General features: G+C 42.5%; 2 protein-coding genes and 1 long non-coding RNA gene across 9 annotated transcripts in view; 2 read left to right on the top strand and 1 right to left on the bottom strand.

Moving 5' to 3' along the window:
- loaf (lost and found) overlaps positions 1–18,725 on the top strand; it is a 31,874-nt gene that overhangs the window by 8,923 nt on the left and 4,226 nt on the right. Inside the window, exons 1-6 of one of the 4 annotated variants that reach the window (XR_011442565.1) lie at positions 11,401–11,418; positions 11,493–11,606; positions 12,384–12,607; positions 18,122–18,266; positions 18,330–18,452; positions 18,510–18,666. Coding sequence is in view for 2 of the 4 variants with exons in the window: in XM_017239757.3 (XP_017095246.2) it covers positions 12,384–12,607; positions 18,122–18,266; positions 18,330–18,452; positions 18,510–18,668 (651 nt within the window). In the remaining 2 variants the exon portion in view is untranslated. Of the gene's footprint in view, positions 1–11,400; positions 11,419–11,492; positions 11,607–12,383; positions 12,608–18,121; positions 18,267–18,329; positions 18,453–18,509; positions 18,669–18,725 lie in introns of those variants that run through there. The other 3 variants (XR_011442564.1, XM_017239757.3, XM_070279291.1) reach the window with 3 other exon arrangements.
- Positions 3,137–9,557, bottom strand: Gr68a (Gustatory receptor 68a). 4 transcript variants are annotated; one of them, XM_070279292.1, is made up of 4 exons: positions 9,400–9,557; positions 9,195–9,333; positions 7,439–7,931; positions 3,137–6,318 (listed from the first exon to the last, which is right to left on the bottom strand). In XM_070279292.1, exon 4 carries the CDS (start codon positions 4,908–4,910, stop codon positions 3,681–3,683), a length of 1,230 nt encoding a protein of 409 aa, XP_070135393.1. In that variant the 5' UTR covers positions 4,911–6,318; positions 7,439–7,931; positions 9,195–9,333; positions 9,400–9,557; the 3' UTR covers positions 3,137–3,680. The 4 variants fall into 4 exon arrangements, 1 of the variants encoding a protein (XP_070135393.1); XR_011442567.1 differs by lacking the exon at positions 3,137–6,318 and adding an exon at positions 6,340–7,402 and having other exon boundaries at positions 7,756–7,931; positions 9,195–9,557; XR_011442568.1 differs by lacking the exon at positions 3,137–6,318 and adding an exon at positions 6,340–7,402 and having other exon boundaries at positions 7,900–7,931; positions 9,195–9,557.
- Positions 9,676–10,090, top strand: LOC138926189 (uncharacterized). Its single transcript, XR_011442569.1, has 3 exons — positions 9,676–9,824; positions 9,883–9,945; positions 10,002–10,090. It is a non-coding gene; the product is annotated as an uncharacterized lncRNA (long non-coding RNA).

The following is an 18,725-nucleotide window of genomic DNA, read 5'->3' as shown; positions in this document are numbered from 1 at the left end:
TGGTAGGCACATTTCAGGTGATATTTGCCCATAATTATATTTCCCTTCAAGTACGGGTATATTAAGGACTCTCATTCTCGTAATTGGATTGAGTTTGATTTAGTTAAATTAGGTATGAATTAATTTATTTACCTCTAAAGAGTCTGTGGAATAATTAATTGATGGCATTTGATTAATAATGATTGAAGAAATTCCATGGCTCGAATCTGGAAATTCAAAGGGCCCTACTTTGATTGCCGAATACTCGGAATAAATCCTTTGAGGCTTTGTTGTTTTATTTTAAATATGGACATTTTATTGGATATTCTTTTGTAATGGCAGAAATGCGTATGTTTTGACAAGGGGTCCTGACAGCTAGGATGGCACAGTACTGTCTTGCCCCGCTCACCGGTCTTTGGTCTCCGGTCATTGTGCGATTCTTGGCAATAATGCGAACATTATACAATTTTGAAAAATATGTCACGTTGCTGGAATCCCACCTCCTGCCGCCTCTTGCCGCCTCCTTCGTCCTGTCCGGACTGGCTCCCCAACTCAAACAGAAGCCTGATGGCCGTCTGCCAATAAATTTGTGAGAAAAACAACTGTCGACGAGAACGAAGAGGTGGCATAAAACTTTTGCTCTTTGTGTGGCATAAATATGAATGAATGGATTTGGCCATAGAAATGGGTAGAAGGGGAGAGGGTAGATGGAATGGCAGTGGGCACAACTGGTCCACTGCGGCATATACTCCCAGAACCCGAGCCATAGTCCGATGCGGAACCCGAGCCATAGTCCGATGCGGTCTTCCCACGACAACGGTTGAGTTCACAAAGGGCTGAGGCCAAGAGAGGCCCGAGCGGGCCACAGGACTTTCCATGGGCAATAAATTTTAATTTTCCTTAAATCCTTCCGCATACGAAATGAGATTTGAAACAAGCCGCTGCAATCATGTGCCACAGTTTTAGCCTTCTTTTCACAGCCAGATTGCCGTGGCAGATCTTGATTAATTGAGAGTGGCTTGAATTTGAATGAAGGTCTTTGAAAACTGGAATTTAAGATGCCATAACACCAGGTGACTTTGTGTGGGCATAGTAGACGCCTTACTCCACGGATCACTAATAATAAATCTTTGCCAAAGTGACGATGATTCAGCTGCCTGGAGATCCCTAGAGAGCCAGGGACCTTGGAGCAAGTCACAGTCAAATGCGCAGATAAATGTTTATGGAAGATAAATTGCAGTTAGCGGATAGACATCCGAATGCCGAAATCCGCCAGCAACGCATAATAAATTCCATTTGTAGTTCGCAACTTTTGGCCAAACAAACCGTTTCTGGGCAGAAGGCTATCAAATCGATGAAATCGAGGGAGTAATGCCAAATCGACTATTGATGCGTTGGCATCCCGTGGCACGGTGTCACTGCCAAAAAAAAAAATGGATACCCCTCCCATTGGCCATTTGGGCAACCAAACCGAACAATGAATTCGTTCGCTTTGGATTGGTTTTGTGAAATTGTCCACGAACGTGGTCCGATCATTTATCAATATTTCCGTTCTGGGGGAGTCCTGGAAAACTGGTACAGTAATAGCTTATTATTCTGAAAAAACCAATCGGTCGATAAATGCATGTTCTGGCCCACTTTCAGAAGCTGTGTTCACATTTTTTTGGGATTTCTGTCCTAAAACTTTATTCCCATTTCATTTGTTTGTTGTGTCCATCAACCAGAATTTATTTATTGGCTTATTGAGCTTGAATATCAATGAAATATTTCAATAATCCTTTTTAATTGGCAGAAATACAAAACTATTTCATTTCTGTCAACCGGAAAAAGAATTCCTTTGTCCTTTTTGGAGTCTTAAAGCCAAAAGCTAGGGCTCTTAAGTAGACCACTGAATGCATTGATGAATTCCACAAAATCCCGTCCAGAGACAAGAAAATAAAATATTGAAAGAAAAGTGTAGGAGAAAGTGTAAGGAACAGGCCACAAAGGGGCATAAAATGAGTTGAACATTCCGGGCATTGTGCCTTCAGTTAAGCACATGAATCCCTTTTGTAATCAAATGCACAGAAAATTGTATTCTATTCAAGCAGAATTCTGTCCAAGTCCCAAACCTCTTTCGTGTCCCGTCTCCTGATGGGCTTTGTATCGGTCTGGATGGTTGGGGGTGGTAGGTGGTTTTCTGGGATGGATCTGATCCACTTTGGCGTTCCACACAGAAAATCCACGCGCCTTCCGCAAAACAAAACAGCAAAATTATCTGTCGGAGCTCTAAGATTCTTACTTGGATGGTCCGAGTGGGCGTGACTGTGCCAGGAGGGCTGAAAGAAAAATATTACAAGAAGCGCCTAGACAATAGCACCAAAATAAGTAAATAATAAAAAAAACCAAGAGGAAAAAAAATAATAATAATAGAAAAGAAAATGCTCCACCAACAATAGCGTAATAAACTAACGCGAAAGCTAAACTCTCTGGAAAAACTATGCAAAAAGTTTTCTCTTTGTTTCGCAGCACCAGCAAAAATGGAATTAATAAAATAAAAAACAAAAACACAAAAAAAGGGAAATTGTTCGAAAAATATTTAACCCCCCCTTTTATAGGCCAGATAAAACCTTCCAGGACACGCCGACGCAAGGGCAGCGCGAAAATTTAATTAACAATTTGTGAAGGGGAAATAAACAAAAGCCCCCCGGACGGATATCCCGGGGGCTCAACCGGGATTACCTCCTCGTCCTGCTGCTATTGCTCCTCCTCCTGGCTATATTCGATGGGCATTTCCAGCCGAGTCCTGATCTAGTCCGGGATTGAAGTGCCTTCGATGGGTGTATGACAAGTTGAGAGCTCCTTGACAAGTTCTTAATGAAAAGTTGAAAAGCTTGCGAGCATAATTAAACTGGCATTTTTAAGTCCTTTTTTATGGCAAGGACAATTGATAAAGTTTATTCAATCAAAATAAAGAGGATCTTTAATAGTGTACTTAATTTTTATTATAGACTATATTATTTATTAAACACTTTTTGAATAAAGCATTTTTTTGTTTTAAAGACGCTTTGAAGTACTATTAAATTTTCGTATAAATTATACATGTTTTAAAAAATTTAGTCCATTATTTTTTTATCTGTACCCTCCCAAGTAAGAAACTGAAAGAATTATACTCGTAAATTTTCAAACTTTTGACTATTCAAACATTTTGACAAGCGACAATTCGCTTGATTATTTCCACAGACATGGAAATGGAAAGGAACCGAAAGCGACGGGCAAACTTCGATGAATCTTATCGTTGCAGGTCCTTTGTTCCATTCGTCCTGCCATGCCTCCAGCCTCCTGCCTGCTGCCTCCTTGCCCTGGCTCTCCTGGTACCCCCCCTTTTTAGTTCCTTCATTAGTTTGCCACTTCATCTCTGCCGCACGCTCGAGTGACTTCGCTCTGAGGTTGCCACATGAAAAGTGACAAAAGTTTAATGATGCGTTTAAGTTGCACGTGGCATGCCCTTTGGCACCGCCGTGATTTGATGAGCTTTACGCATTGCAATTCATGTAAGCCCCCCCTCGAAAGGGAAGGAACTCCCCCTATTCAAAAGAAATTGCAGCTGTCGGAGTATTATTGATTTTTATCACGTACCCCTCCAACAAGTTATGGTGTAGGTTTTCGAAACCGCTTTATTTATGTAAAGGATATAAAATAAGGACCTAAACCACACCCAGTTAAGTGTTTGTAGCAATATCCTCCACTTTAGAGTCCTCCAGTTGCTTGAATTGGATGAGAATCACCAAGTAGGTGGTAACCGCCGAGAAGATCTTGAAGAGCGTGGAGTTATCAATTGAGAAGAATCCATAGGCGGTGAACTCCAAGTCCTGCTTGATGCTCTTGGTGAGGTACTTGTCGATGAGGTTCTGGAAGTGCTTGCTCTTGCCATACACTCTGGCCAGGATCTGGGCGGTGGCATTCGTCTCGGAGGCCAGGCAATCGCACGCATTGCAGATTATGGCCATGGTAATGGTTTCGGCCACAACCCAGGCGCACGACAAGCCCATCGTATTGGCCGTCTCCGATTGGCTGCTCACACTTCCGGCAATAGACGTCAAGGTGGCAAATGCCAGATAACTCTGATTGGTTACAGTGTAGAACGAGAATCCGAAGAAGAACAGAAGCGCCACTCCCGCCACGGAGTTCAGATTCTCGGTGATGTAGCGGAACTTGCACAGAACCTCAATCATGTTGCTCAGCTCTCGCCAGCTGTCCCGATCGCAGGCCCCCTCGGTTTCCGTCAGCGAGAAGTCCTCCAGTCGCTGGTTGAGGAATCCGATCCTTTGGGCCAAGTTCATGAACATTGTGTTGAGGTACAGCGAAAACACCGTGGAGTAGAGCAGCTGGAGGGAGTAGAAGAGCATCAGGTGGACTTGACGCTTCATCTTAATATCGCTCCGGTAGTGAATATAGTAGAAGGCCACTCCAAGGACTCCTAGAGAGGCCATGGCAACCAGGATACCCAGCCAGCGGCAACTGTACTTCCGCCGATAGCCACATGCATCGAGGAACTCGTCAATGCCGGCCGAGTCCTTAAGGATGCGGCAGTGGCGAGAGGCATTCTGGACGCTGGACAGAGCCATCATCGTGTAGCTGAACATGCAGAGGAGCGTCTCGATAGTCCGGTTGATCTCCTCGGTGTCGCCCTGGGCGCTTGTTAACAGTCTGTACTGACCCGACTCGAAGATGACGCCTTCGGCCAGCTTGATGGTGCTCAGGAGCAGAACCAAAGCCACCAGTCGTCCGTACCAGCGTCCGATTCTGCTCGTCTGGAAGGTCTCCTCATCGTGGCCAGAGTACCAGGGCACTAGGGCACAAAACTGGGCCGGTTTGGCCGCCGTCTGGATGTCCACCAGGAACTTCATCTCTCGCTCGACTGACAGAATGGAATCCAGTTTCCATTCCATTTAATATCCGTTTCGGTTATCTACTCTAATAGTCAGTCATTTTGATTAATTAGATAGTTTATGAGAGGCATTAAGTTAAAGTTTCTGCTAGTATACAAATGATTATAAATATTAGCCATCTTTTAAACTTATGTAGCTCTGTTTAGGCCATTAACTTCCACCCACACATGGTGCTGCCAATTTCCAAATGTCATAACCCAATTAACAGTCCTGCCAGCCATTAGCCCCTGTATATCCTGGCAAATTATGAATGATGAGTGGGCCGGTCTCGGCTACCGTGGGAGAATTACAATTATTGGGTAATTGCCAGCTAATGCGACCTGTCATAATTGCGCGGAACTTAAAAGCCCTGTCCGATGCGTCCCTGTCCACAAATTGCCCAATTACTTTGACAAACCGCCGATGGCGTCCGTTCTCCGGACGACGATGAACCACCACATGGACGGAAGATGGCAGTTGGAGCAATACCCCCTCGGGGTTGGTGGCCAAAAAGTGGGAGCAAGTGCCGCCACTGTGGAGATTAAGCTCATTATGCAAAACGCCAGGGAACTGGATGAACCGAATGGACTATGGAATCGTTCGGGCGCAAGGCATTTACTTCAATTATTTCATTAAAACGGGCAAGATGATGGGACAGAAATGGCAGAAATGGCGACAAAAGTCCAGAGGCGACATCTGCGAGTCCTTGCGAGTCCTGCGCGCCATCGCACTCCCTCAAAGATGGCGCCATTGAATTTTCGGTGGAGCGCTAATGGAGCGTGTGAGTCCGGCAGCAGCTGTCGAAGTCAGGGAGCTTCGGATGTGGCATGTTGCACACAGAGAAAAAGTTAATCCTCTTATTGGATCAAAGTTGTATGTTATTTGTATAGTTTCTATATAGATTTTTCTCACAGTGCTTGGTTGTGCAGGCGATGACAACACACGAACCCCGGAGGTCATTCGGGGGTCCAGTAAAATTCAATATCGAAGCTCAGGAAATTCATTGTTTAACCTTTGTTGCTTAAATTGCTCAAATTCCTGCCATTAGTTTGACAAACGAGGCAGCGAAATTATTTTGTTGCAACCAAGTTGTTGCCCAGGCACATCCGGAACAGGAGCAAGAGCAGGAGCTGGCAGAAGCTTGAGGGTATGGGATGATCGAAAAAGCAACCAGATTTTCAGGCTAAAGTTTTTGCCACAGCACCGAGTAAACCAACTTTAACCCCTCTCCGGCTCCGGCTCCGGGTCTTTACAGTGAAACTTTCCTTCAATCGACTCGCTTTGGGGCACGCACTAAGCTTGCCCCCTTTTTGCGGTTTCGTTACCGTTTGGCCATCCATTGTTGCCACAGCCAGTGCTCCACAGGATGGAGGATGTGCCGGGTCGGTTATTCCATTGCTGCAGATTTATTTGCGGTTTTGCATAATCACTGAAAATTAGTTTAAAATATTTACATTAAATTTGCATCCCGATGTCTGGGGCTTTCAGCTTTGAGCTCAGAGATCTGAGCTCTGAGCAGCCGGAAAGGCTAAGTATAAGCCCTTAAATGGGCATTAGCCTGTTGGTCATGTTCACAGGACATTTCAAGCATTTTTCGGAGCTAATTAGATTCATTATAGTCCTTGTGCTACCATAAACTAATTAATATTTCTTTAGTTATTATTATATTTCTCTGAAAATATTGTAAAATATTTATTTTGCTTTCCAATTTATTTTGAGGCACATGCAGCACAAGGACTCTTAGGAATAAAAGTTTTAAAGTTGTTAAACTACTTCCTAGTAGGATCAAAAGTCAATAAATGTGAGAAAGTTGTATTTTTGTTTTTCTTTCAAAACTTTACGTAAGAATATTTGCCAAAGCCTCCTGCCGAACTTCCTCTAATCATGGCCGGCTTCTGCTCCCAAAAGTTAAGTTCATCAGACACAGACAGCTCCTCCAGGAGTCATTCAGGAGGCTGCCAGGTGGCAATATGACAGACCGTATATTTGCCGAGCTCAATGATTATCCTTGGACCGTATCCTTTGAGACTGGCTTGTTTACGTGTGTCAACGAATATAATAATTTTCAGCTACGACTGCATTCAATATTTGTCCAGTCGAAGCTCTCAAGGTGCCAGGAGAGGCAAGGATTCAAGGACTAAATGCAGTGGACAAAAATGTATGACTGTTAGTTATTTAAAGATCTAGTTTTATGAAATAACATTAGAGGTATTTTCTTCCAGTGTAGCCTTGAATCACTTTATTTGCAAAGGTCGTTTCATGCGTGTGGCTCTGGGAAATTGAAGGCAGATAGGCACAAAGTTAGACAGCAGAGTAAACATCATTTTCCTGGCAGGACCCATGAGGACATCCAATGTCCATGAACCACAAAAAAAAGGCTGCACTTTTGAGCTTTTTAAGGAAAAAACGCATTTGAGGGCAAGAAACACTTCCGGTTTCCTTCCTGGACCGGAAGCTCTATCCTTTTCCTTCATCTGCGGGTGTCGTTCTCAAATATTTGAGATTCGTGGCCTCTAAAAAGTCAATAATGAAAGGAAAATAGTACTCACTGATGGATTTTGTGTCGATTAATAACGCGGGGCAACAAAATCTCTAGAATTAATTATGCCAATTTTAATCCTTTTGGCAACTGGCTCAGGTCCTGGCAAATGACATTGCCACCAAATAATCCTGGCCATTAACTGAAAAATTGGCTTTGAGTGGCAGATGAGTCTGAGTCTCCTTCGTTGCCGACCAGATTGAGGATATACACTCACTTGGCTTTAAGCCGAGCATTATCCCTAATTTCGAAAATGTCCTTTTCCTGTGTTTTGCTGCTGCCCTGCCATCAGATTTAAGCCCTAAAAACCAGTCGGTAGTCCCTTACCAAATATGCGCCTCCTCCTTACACTCTTTATTACTTATTTTGTTCTATCGTTCGTATTCCTTCTCGCCTTTCCTTTTATCTTTGTATTCCACCGGAATATCCTTCCTCCCTGCGAGTGCATAAACAAATTGAAGATAAACATACTTATATCCGGAAATATCCTATTTGGAAGGACACTGAAAATAAAGTTTTTTTGGTATTAGTTTTGGTATTAGATTTTTGTTTTCTTAAGTTTGTTTCAGAAAATTTCATTCAAAAAAGGATAATATAATTAAGATTCTTAATTGAAATTGATTATTTATTTATTAATATTTATTATTAATATTTATATTTTTTTTAGTATATCCTGCTGCCTGAACTTGAAGCATGTTGCAATTTCAGCTGCCAGATCCGCGGCGCCTCCGCCAGTGCAAATGGAATTGTTTTCCCAGGCGCTGCCAACATTTGTGTCAGAAATGCCTTAATTTATAGAAAATGTATCCGAGCTCGGGGGTGGAAAGGACCGTTCCCTCATGTCCTGTGCGAGGGGGCTGCCATGAATGTCACATGGGTCTCAACGTCCTGTGCGCGGCTTTCGTTTGTCTTTCGCCTCCACGCTCCTTGCTCCAACAGCTCCAAGGCATGTCCTTCCCTGTTTTTACTCCCAAACTCCTTGCCCATCCCAGCAGCATATCTATCTTTTCCCCAAGGGCTCAGTGCAGATGCATGATAATCCCGATATGTACATAGGGGTAAACACACCGCCTCCGCATTTGCCTTCGCCTCTATATCCATTTCCATTTCCCTTTCCGTTTTCTGCTCCACAATCCTGTCCAGAAATGATTGAGGGATTTCTGTCCGCCTAAGAGCCAATGATAACGGCCACGGAGCACTTTGCTCTTCATTTTCACTCCACAGCGTAATTGATATTTTACAATTGTGTCTGCCGGTTCATTTTCGAGTCCTCATGGTCCTCCAAGCCCCCGAAAAGAGCCCCCAAAACTCATCCCTCGAGTGTCTGTGGCAAATTGTGCAGAAATTCTATTTCTCACTTGCCCCAAAACCCCGTCCTCTTCCTCGTTAGGATATGCGAGGATATGTAGATACAGATGCATGTGCAGGATCTGTGCAGCTCGGAGCAACTACATTTGTCCCTGTCGATGTTCCAACTGCCACATGAGCAAAATTATTCAAGCAGTGCCAGCTGCTGTGAGTTTGTCAGAAGTTTGTCTTAAAAATGTGAAGCTTTAGGTTTAATTTTAGTGAAAGTTAGAGTGTTCAGAAAACTATTGATTTGTTTTATTTTTGGTTGGGCATATTTTCCGTGTCATGGTTATAGACCATTACTGGACTCTAATCGGTTAAGTCCTCGTTAAGGTCATGACTTGTAAATTATTTCCCTGTTACTTGTAGAGGCATAAAAATTTCCACCAACTGAACGGCCGTGGAAAATTACTCACCAAAGTGGCTTGCGGCCAATTTGGCAGGTGGCTTAGAAGTGGTGGATGGGCTGCTGAGTTGGCTGGTGTGGCAAGACACGCCCCCTTCTACCACCTCCATGGCCGCCCACCTCTTTGGTTCTCTGTGCTATTTATTCTGCTGAAGATCAAAGCGAAATGTGTAACAAAATTGCCAATTACATATAAAGCAGGAAAAACTGTCTACCTAGTCAGGCAGTAGGGATCCTTTTTGTGTTTTTGGCGTTAGTACACAGAAGAAAATTAATAATGATATAGAAAACTTGTTAATTTTATTCAATAAAATATAAATTATATTATTTATAGACCAGTTACTCTTACAGTTTTAGTTCAAGAGACTCTCCTTCTCTGCCATTTTCTTGAAATAAATTTATTTCACATTTGAATTCCAAAGCAAATTTCACAAACGAAACAAATTAAACCATGATATTAAACATTAAGTTTTCACTGTATAAAAGTGAGATACGTTTTAAAATATATTTTACAAATTAAAACAGTTCTTAACCATCATGAAGTATTTTATCGTATTATTTGTGGTGATTTCTGTGCTTTTGCCATTAATAGCTTCCCAGAGTGAACATTGTAAAGTGATTATTAAAAATCTTATGTCAAGTAAGTCTAATAAGAAAGTTTTAACCACTTTTGAAGCCTGAAATCATACGTTTTTTAGAATGTGGAAATGAAATTAAATCAAGAGCTTGTAAGTCAGTTTTTGAGACCGCAAAGCATGCCCGTAAGTCGAAAATGTAAATGATTGGGATTTATAATTTATTTTAATTATTATTTCAGCTTGTTACGATGAAATGATAAAGAATCCAAAATAGTAATTTACTGATTTCTACTTAAATGATTAAAGAATAAATGTAATAATAAAATTATTCAACTTACTAGTTCTTTTTTGGGAAATTTTTAAAAACATTCGGACATTCTTTTTGAAATAAAGTTTCTCACCTGTATAGTTTCATAATTTCTCTCTCTGCATTGAAAAGTTGGGTTCTAAAACAAAAGGGCAGCCCAAACCCTGTCTGGCAATTCAATCCAAATTGTGAATTCAATTTTGAAGTCGGCAACGCGTCGTCGACGACAACATTTGTGACCGAAAATGAGGCATTTGCTACTGGGAGCAGCTCCCAGAATCTCGCATGATGGCTCTTTTAGCCCGATACCCAGTCCTTCTCCGGATGTGTTCAGGGCGTAAAACGAATTTGTAGTAAATTCCTTGGGCGTCGCCACCACCCCCAACATCCCAGTCCAGTCCCAGCCCAGCCTCATCTCGTCAGGAGTTCGCCAGGATGCGGCGTCATCTTTTCGTGTGCGTTTTATTTGGGGGCGAAATTGAATTAGTGCGGCGGGAACGGAAGCGGTTTCTAGGCAGGAAATTGCCTGAAATCAGGCGCACATAAGCTCAGAGTGGAGCTTAGAGAGACATGGGTCTTAAAGAACCTCTCCCTCTGCCCACCATCAGTACATTCTTTTGTTTCATTACAAAAAAAAAAAGTAGGAAAATTCCTGGCCCTTGTCCTGCCATTGGCATGCGTTGCCTTTATGGAAAGCTCATTTGCATGCCCCCGATGTCCACTTTTGCTGGAAATGACTATCGTTTTATGTTAATGCATTTGGCACTTAAGCGCTATAGTTTTCGCCATCAAAACTAATTAAAAGTTGCTTAAATAATGCGATATTATTCTCACATTGCCGCTTCCCGCTGGCAGCTGCCTTCGTTGTGAGTTCGTTGAGGTCGTTTTGATTGAGCTGGGGAATTCGAAAAGTTGGCACAGAAGCTATCCCCCTGGACTATTCAAACTTGTCACAAAAACAGTTCACTTAGAGAAAAATGTTTAGTAAAAAGTAAGGCTTAAAAAGGCAAAGTCGAAATAGAAAACAGTGCGTATACTTAATATAACGCATACGTAATACAAAATTGGCTTTATATGGCTTTCAACTTCTAGCCCCAAAGCAAAAACTAATATACTTGAATTTATTAATTTTACACTTAACTTTAACCAAGCTCAGTTATGGCCATTTAGCAAAACATATTCTTTTATCGGGCTTACGAGTAGATTAGGTATTAACGTGTGTGTTGAATTTGTGATCAGCTACTTGGTACTCCGAGTATTATGCAAATTCAGTTTTCAGCTGCTAGTTGCCAAACTGCAGTCGGGAAAGGCATAATAAACGCAACTAGTGAGCAGGGAAACATGTGCAAGTAATACGCGAAGCGAAGCGTAAATGAATTTTTCATCCTTCCATTAAAATTTAAGTGCACATTTTCCGGCGCAGCGCACGAGACGCCGCAACGCCATTAAGCCAAAAGGAAGTTGCCAACGGAGACGTCCACACAGACGTGTTCGGGAGGGGCGAGAAAGAGGAGAAGGAGTTCCTGGCTTACTATAGGTATACACACATATACACTTATATCGGTTACGGAAATATTAAAAAAAAAACAAGACCGGAATGCTAACTTCGGGAGATGAATAAGTTCATATACCCTTGCGGTTATATGGCGGTTTCTATTGTTACGCTATGTGGGATATAGAGAATGTGTACATAGACTTTGATTTATTAAGATGGAGAAATAAAACTGGATTACAGAAACCGCTTCAAATTCGTTTCAATATTGAAGAAGATATGGCCTGTGTTGTACGCCTTATTGGGCTTCTGTATTTTAAAGCAAATTGACGGGACCAAAGTCTCCCCCCGTGCTATCTTAAAAATTTTGAAGGGGACCCTCCAGAAAATTTGACCAAAAATCTAAAAAATATTTGGTTCCTAAATTTTGATGCAGATTTGTGGAGAATATATCTACCAATCGTTTAAGGTATTCCGCTCAAGAATCGGATGATTATTGGCAAAGATATGGTCTTCGCTGGGGGCCATAATCGCCATTCACGCATTTTCCCACATTTTGAAGGGAACCCTCCGGAAAATTTGTCCAAAAATCTAAAAAATATTTTGTAGCCAGATTTTTATGCAGATTTGTGGAGAATAGGTCTAGAAATCGTTTAAGGTATTCCGCTTAAGAATCGGATGATTATTGGCAAAGATATGGCCTTCATTGTGGATCATAATCCCCTTCCGTGCATTTCTCACAAATTTTAAGGGATTTCCCTATAGAAACTTTTACAAAAAATTAAATGTAAATAAATCTAATTACTATTATTTATTTTCCAGACTACATGCAATCGCTGTGCAAGAACCACTTCCTGCAGCAGCTGTACCGGAAGATCGACGGCGCCGTGCTCTGGTCCCAGAACGAACGCAACCTGGACTGCATCATCACCTTCCAGACGCACTCGGTGCTGCAGCGCTTTATGCTGCGCTTCGATATGCTGCAACTGGACTGCAACGATCACCTGCTGGTCTACGACGGAGCCCATGCCGTCTCCACGCCCAAGGTGAGTCCACCTGATTGAAGGGAAATCCCTTCCAGTAATTATGGCAGAGGCTCCGGCGCATTGAAATCTGTCTTGGGTGAATACAAAACACGCCCGTGGGAGAGATACGTGCCACACATTTTTATAAGCCAGATAGCTGATTTGCATATGCAAATCGAAATGCCAGCGGGAAACTGGTTCAATGGATTCCATAACCAAGAAGCCAACGGGGGCTTCACTTAAGAAAAAAAGGTGAAGTTTAAGAAGTTTGAGTTTGAAGTTAATTTTTAAAAGGAAAAAGAGTTTGCTCAAGTAGATGGGTTGTAAGTGAAACTTTTTATTAGAAACTTCCATTATCCTTTATATTCTTTTTAATTTTGTTTTTAATTTTCTCAGTGCATCAGCTTATACTGAATCATTGGAAATAGCTAATCACGTGAGTGACTTAACCAACTCCGTGTGAACAATTAAATTGCAACTCTATCTCCTGGAGGATTCCCAGCAAGAGTTCTTGGTGCGTGAGTGGATGCTTGGATAGATGGATGGGTGGGTGGGGCAAGTCCACAGAAGTGTAATTATGTGCATTCAGAATATGTGTGTGCACTGTATCTGTATCTGGGAGTATCGAGGATATTGCTATACAGTAGATTGAATTATTACGAAGTGAACTGTGAAACGGGCAATTCAAATTAGAATCACTCATGGCAGAATGATATGTATGCAAATGTGCACACATATATGTATGTACGTATATGCAATGCTAAGTGAATTAAGTGATGTTTCTTCTCCATTTTCGTAATCAAATAAAGCCATTCAATATTCACAAAAAAATAAAATATCAGTTCGACAAAAATATAAATATTTATTTATAGATTTTTGCTTTATTTGTTTAGCCATTGAAACCCACTGATAAGTTGGACCTGCGGTGTGGGCTAATGTATATTTAATTTGTCCCAGATGGGGGCCAGGACATCAATGTACATATTCATTTATTTGCATACCTTCCTTACGGAAACATTTGCCAGCGTACGGACCAAAAAATGAGCCTCCAGTCTAATATTCCGATATACACTAAGGCAAAAAATAAAAACACATTTAATTTCTATTCCATTTATTTATGCAGTAATGTAATGATACATTAATGAGTCAGTGTTTTTAAGGGACATATATGAGTCCTTTTATTGCCACAATTCCCTTTACACTCCTGTAAGGAAAAATCTTAATACTGGGGAATCAGTGGCAGACCCAGTGGCATATATGTACATTCCCCTATCGATTACATGCCACATCCCTGGAGCTGTATCCCGGTTAAGTAACGTTTAAGGAATCCGATGACGAGACACATCCTTACATCCTCACATATATCCTCGTATGCAAATATCCACTAGCATCACATGTCGATAGTTAAGGCCAATCATTGCTTAGTTTGCGACACTCGAAGGCGGGTGGGTGGTTCACTGGGTGCTTTTGGCGATGCGACTGCACCACAATTTGTTGGCAGTAAGAGGGTGGAGTGGTGGTAGTGACTGCCGCAGCTACCGCATTATCCAGATCACGTTGATGCTTCTGACATTTTAGGTTCAATCCCTGTGGGGCTTCCGTTCAGCCAACATGGGATGCTCCACATACTCCGCACACACATGCAGGCATAATTTTGTCGCTGCAACATTTGCAATGATGACAGCCAGCAAGGATGTCGTGTGGCAGGTGGGTGGTGGCTATGGGCTGGTGGTCTGGTGGGTTGGTGGATTCTGTGGGCGGCGGTTGCCACTGCGGCTGCAATGCGACGCCAGCTGCCAGTTGCCAGTTGCCAGTTTGCCAGTTTTCCCAGCAGCTTCTGTTGCAGCTTCTTCTCCTGATAGCCTCCTCGCTCACTCTTACTGTGATTTTATCAGCAACAATTTCCATTTTTCATTCGACCACCCCCAAATAAAACCCCACCTACTCCCAACCCCACTCCCATACTACATTATTTAATGCGGTCTGCTATGTGAGCCAAGGAAAGTGGCCACAAATAGAGCGCGCATAAGCCAAATCCTTTATTTGCCAAAGGAAGCGGCACAGCGACAGAGACAGGAATAGCGACAGTGCCACTAAAAAAATATGCATAAAAAATGTTCAACTAGAAAATTAGAAAAATGCCAGCCAAGGCAGTCCCCCATCCCCGCCAACTATTCACTCTCCCTCTCCAGGGTAAACCTTGAAACTGAATGTGCCAAAGCTGAAAACAAAAATGTTTTAGCCGCTTTCTGTCGCCTGTGTGGCGCGACCCAATTCCTCCTTAGTGGTGTTAGTTTTAGTTGTTGTTGTAGGGATGATAGTGGTGCGGTGGCGGTTCTAGTGGTGCCTCTTGTGCGGAGGCTATGACACTGGGCCACTGCCAAAGTTCTGACATCTTCCTGGGAAAATCAAAGCGTCCGACTTTTGAGTGGAAGAGACAGTTGGGCTGGTTTAGATTTTTTTGAAGAACTTAAATTCTTAAATTTAAAATAGCTATGGAAGTGGTCAAAACCACTAGATATGATATGTTTATATCTATCTTTAAAAAAATATTTAAGAAATAGATATTCTCAGACTTATTACGTATACGCAACGTTGCACATATTCAATAAAACGTAAGACTTTTTCTTGAAAAAAAAGTACCCACATACATGCCAAACTTCACATCATTACAAAGTTAATATAACTTTGACCCCATCTAAATTCAAAGTATGGCCATTAAAACGCTGGAATTGCAGTTCCAAACTGCTGAAATGAAAGCCAAGTTATAGCCACTTCGTTCCCAGGACCTGTGCGCAAGAACAGGAGCCTCGAGCCGCCGACCGAGTCGAAATTGCACCTAAAATGAGCTCGTAAAGAAGTCATTGGCTTGGTTTTTGCATTTCTCGGAGAAGACAAAGAGAGATTCTTTTTTTTCCAAGCAGTCACGTCAATATCGATGGCAGGAAAATTAACCATAATTATGAGAGGTCCTTCGTACAGGAGATGCGAAGTCGAATGACATTTATTAGCCGAAAAGGGAGCAGGACCCCTCAACATCGTAAATAAGTTGGGAGGTGACTGAAAGGGCCATAAAAGCGAAAGTATCGTAAAATCGACGTTCTGCCAAATCAGCGTCGACGATGGCGATATTAAGGACCAAAACAAGGACAACAGCCAAGCTCAACAGGCGCCATCATTCAATGGCCCTTGAAACAGTAGAGGGTGGCCCTGGTCCAGTAGCCTGTGGCCTCTAGCCTGGCCCACAACCTTTAAATCAAACAAGGCCAGAACGCACGTACGCCCTCAAAAAACGGGAATGGATGAGGCACTGAATCACCGGAATCCACTTATTTCAGACATCAGAGGTAGCACCTCCGCCCGTCACATTAAGACGCACTCATCGCCCGCCGGAAGCTGTAATTTGTGGATCATTTAATAGTGGCAAGAAAATAAATTTGTTTTAATTGGGATGCTATGACTTTTGGCTTAAGAAGAATAATTTAATTAATATGGCTAACAAATTTTGATATATTAGAGTCAGTAGGATATTCCTTTCTATTCCTCAAAAGTTACTTTTGAGTAGAAACTCCAAAAGCCTAAGAAGCTTTCATCTCAGTTATTTAGTTGACATCGACATGATTTCTATAAGCATCTTAGCGGATATATATATATTTGGTCGAGTGACTTGTTTTGCAGTCCTTTCCGAGATCCTTTCGAGACTCTCTCTGTGCATATTTGAAGATGCAAAAGTCGACTTGCGGTATTTGCCACCTAAGCAGCTTTGTAAGTTTCAAAAACACTTTCTGCGGCAGGATTTATGAATCTGACTTCAGTTTCAAGTGGCCACCACAACACCAAGGCTTGAAAAAAGGAAAATTTAATAAAAAAAGAAAAATACCATTTTACGAATGTATGTAAATAGTTTCGTCGCAAAAGAAGTTGTCACTGCAGTAAAGTGAGTGGGCGGGGCTTTGGGCTGGAGTTTGGATGTTTTTTAGCCGCAAAAATCCAAAATTAAAATTTTCCAGCTCACATAGACTTCGGACTGACAGGCTGCACACAAAGCGATGCCGGGAAAAGTTTGCATTTTGGGGCTGCAACAAAATTAAAATATATATGCCACAAAGCGCGGCACGTCGAAGGCGCAGACACACACTTACAACCACACATATGAGGCGGCAGCCACAGCAAAAGCCTACAACGATGACACGCACACAGCTTGGGGAGGTTGGCGATGGGATGGCAGGGCGTCTGGTCTCTGGGAGGACGTTGATGAACCCCCAGTGGAACTTTCATGAGCCAAAACCAACAACATTACAAATTTACACAGCCGGGGGGGCTGTGGGAGAGCGAAGGTGGAGCCGGGACTCCAGTTTGGGTGATGAAGCGGGCGACGTGACGCATACACGTGCCAAAGGAGCGGGCTCGGATGAGGAGGATGTGGCGGAGGTGTAGACATCATCATCATTTTGCACTTTGTGGCAACGGCAACGGCATCGGCGCCGACGTCGGTGGCAGTGGCAAAGGCGGTGATGAGTATGACGATAACGTGACCAAACCATCAGACGACAGTGGAAAAAGTTCACCATATTCTGCAAATTAAATGCAAAATTCAATTATGAATACATCAGTTTTTTTTCACACATGACATCAATAGAGGGAATAATTGTAAACAAAAACAGGGAAATTGTAAATAAGTAAATCAGGAAATATATATTCAAATAAAAGAATATTAATAGAATCTATTATATTTAAGAAATTAAATAAGTTGTATTGCACTGTCCTAGTATCCAGTTAATACTTTAAAAGTTCTCTTTCAAAAAGCCGCAAATTATAAAACAGAACCCATTTTAAATATGGTATAGTTACTTTTGGGCTGCCTTTGTATTTTCAGGGATGCAAATAGGCTTTAATTTCCATTACGCCATCCAGGCTGTTGCACATTTGCATGCGGGTGCGCCCAGACTGTCCCATGGGATTGGGGATCAGGGATGACCCAGTGAATCGCCTCTTACCTGACGGTCCCGCCGTGTTACCTGAGATGAGTCTGTTTAAACAGTATGTACATGGTACATACATATGTTGATGTGAAATTAACCACAGAATCAGAGCTCTTCAGTTTAAGCGGGTTGGTTGCCAATTCATTGATGGGTCCCAGCTGAAATGCGAAATGCGAAAAATTGCCACTCAGCCCTTTGGCTTTGCCACGTAAAGCTTCTTTTGTACTTTCCACTCTCATCCATCAAAGTGAAATGCCACGTCTCGGTCTCCGCCACGCCCAGGAAGGGGCCTCAATTTCCTAGATTTAATTTGCAACTTGTGTGTGGCACGGTGTGTGGCAGTATTGTTTTCGGCTCAGTGGCAGGCGCTATAATTACGCCTCATTAAGCACAATTTTTATATTATTTTTAAGGAATTGGGGCTATAATTTAGCTGGGCAGTCAATAAAGGGAAATTAATTACTTATTTCGTGCTGTAATCCGATTTAAAAAATTGAATCCTCGTTAGCGTAATTGATGGGGAAATACTAATTTGTGGTTATTTAACTTCCAGATTGACATCTCCTGTCGGAACACAAAGAACACCGTCAACGCGCTCCTGACGCGCACGAACTTCGTGACTCTGAAGTACGTGACCGACGGCTGGGGAACGGATGCGAACGGTTTCAAGTTGGTGATTACGTCGGTGAAGGATCCCAGTAAGTGCAGAGTCCCCGAATGTCTGTCACCAGATCCCCATTACAAGCTAATTTCACTTACAGAGCACACCTGCAAGGACTTTTCCTGTGCCACCCGCGAGTTCTGTATCCATCCGGACCTGCTGTGCGACGGCGTCAACCATTGTGGTGATAACTCTGACGAACTGGTCCCAAATCTATGCCAGAGTAGGTGTTACATTTCTAGAATTTATACCTTAATTCTTACGAATATTTTTCTTTTAGGTGATGCAAGTAGCACTGTCTTTGGCATGGACATGACCTGGTTCGTCCTGATTGTCGTTGGTGTCCTGCTTGTCCTGAGTGCTCTCATCGTGGCGGTGGCCATTTGCGTGTGCCGTCGTCAGGACGAGAATGCCACCAACCAGAACACCTCACTCCAGTGTAAGTAGCTTGATCTAACCTCCAAAGAAAGTAAAGTCTAAACCGATTTTAATCAAT

This window comes from Drosophila bipectinata, chromosome 3L (assembly GCF_030179905.1).
Source record: "Drosophila bipectinata strain 14024-0381.07 chromosome 3L, DbipHiC1v2, whole genome shotgun sequence".
Lineage (NCBI taxonomy): Eukaryota > Metazoa > Arthropoda > Insecta > Diptera > Drosophilidae > Drosophila > Drosophila bipectinata.
Note: the sequence above shows the minus strand (reverse complement) of the source record. Positions and strands in the feature narration are given on the sequence as shown.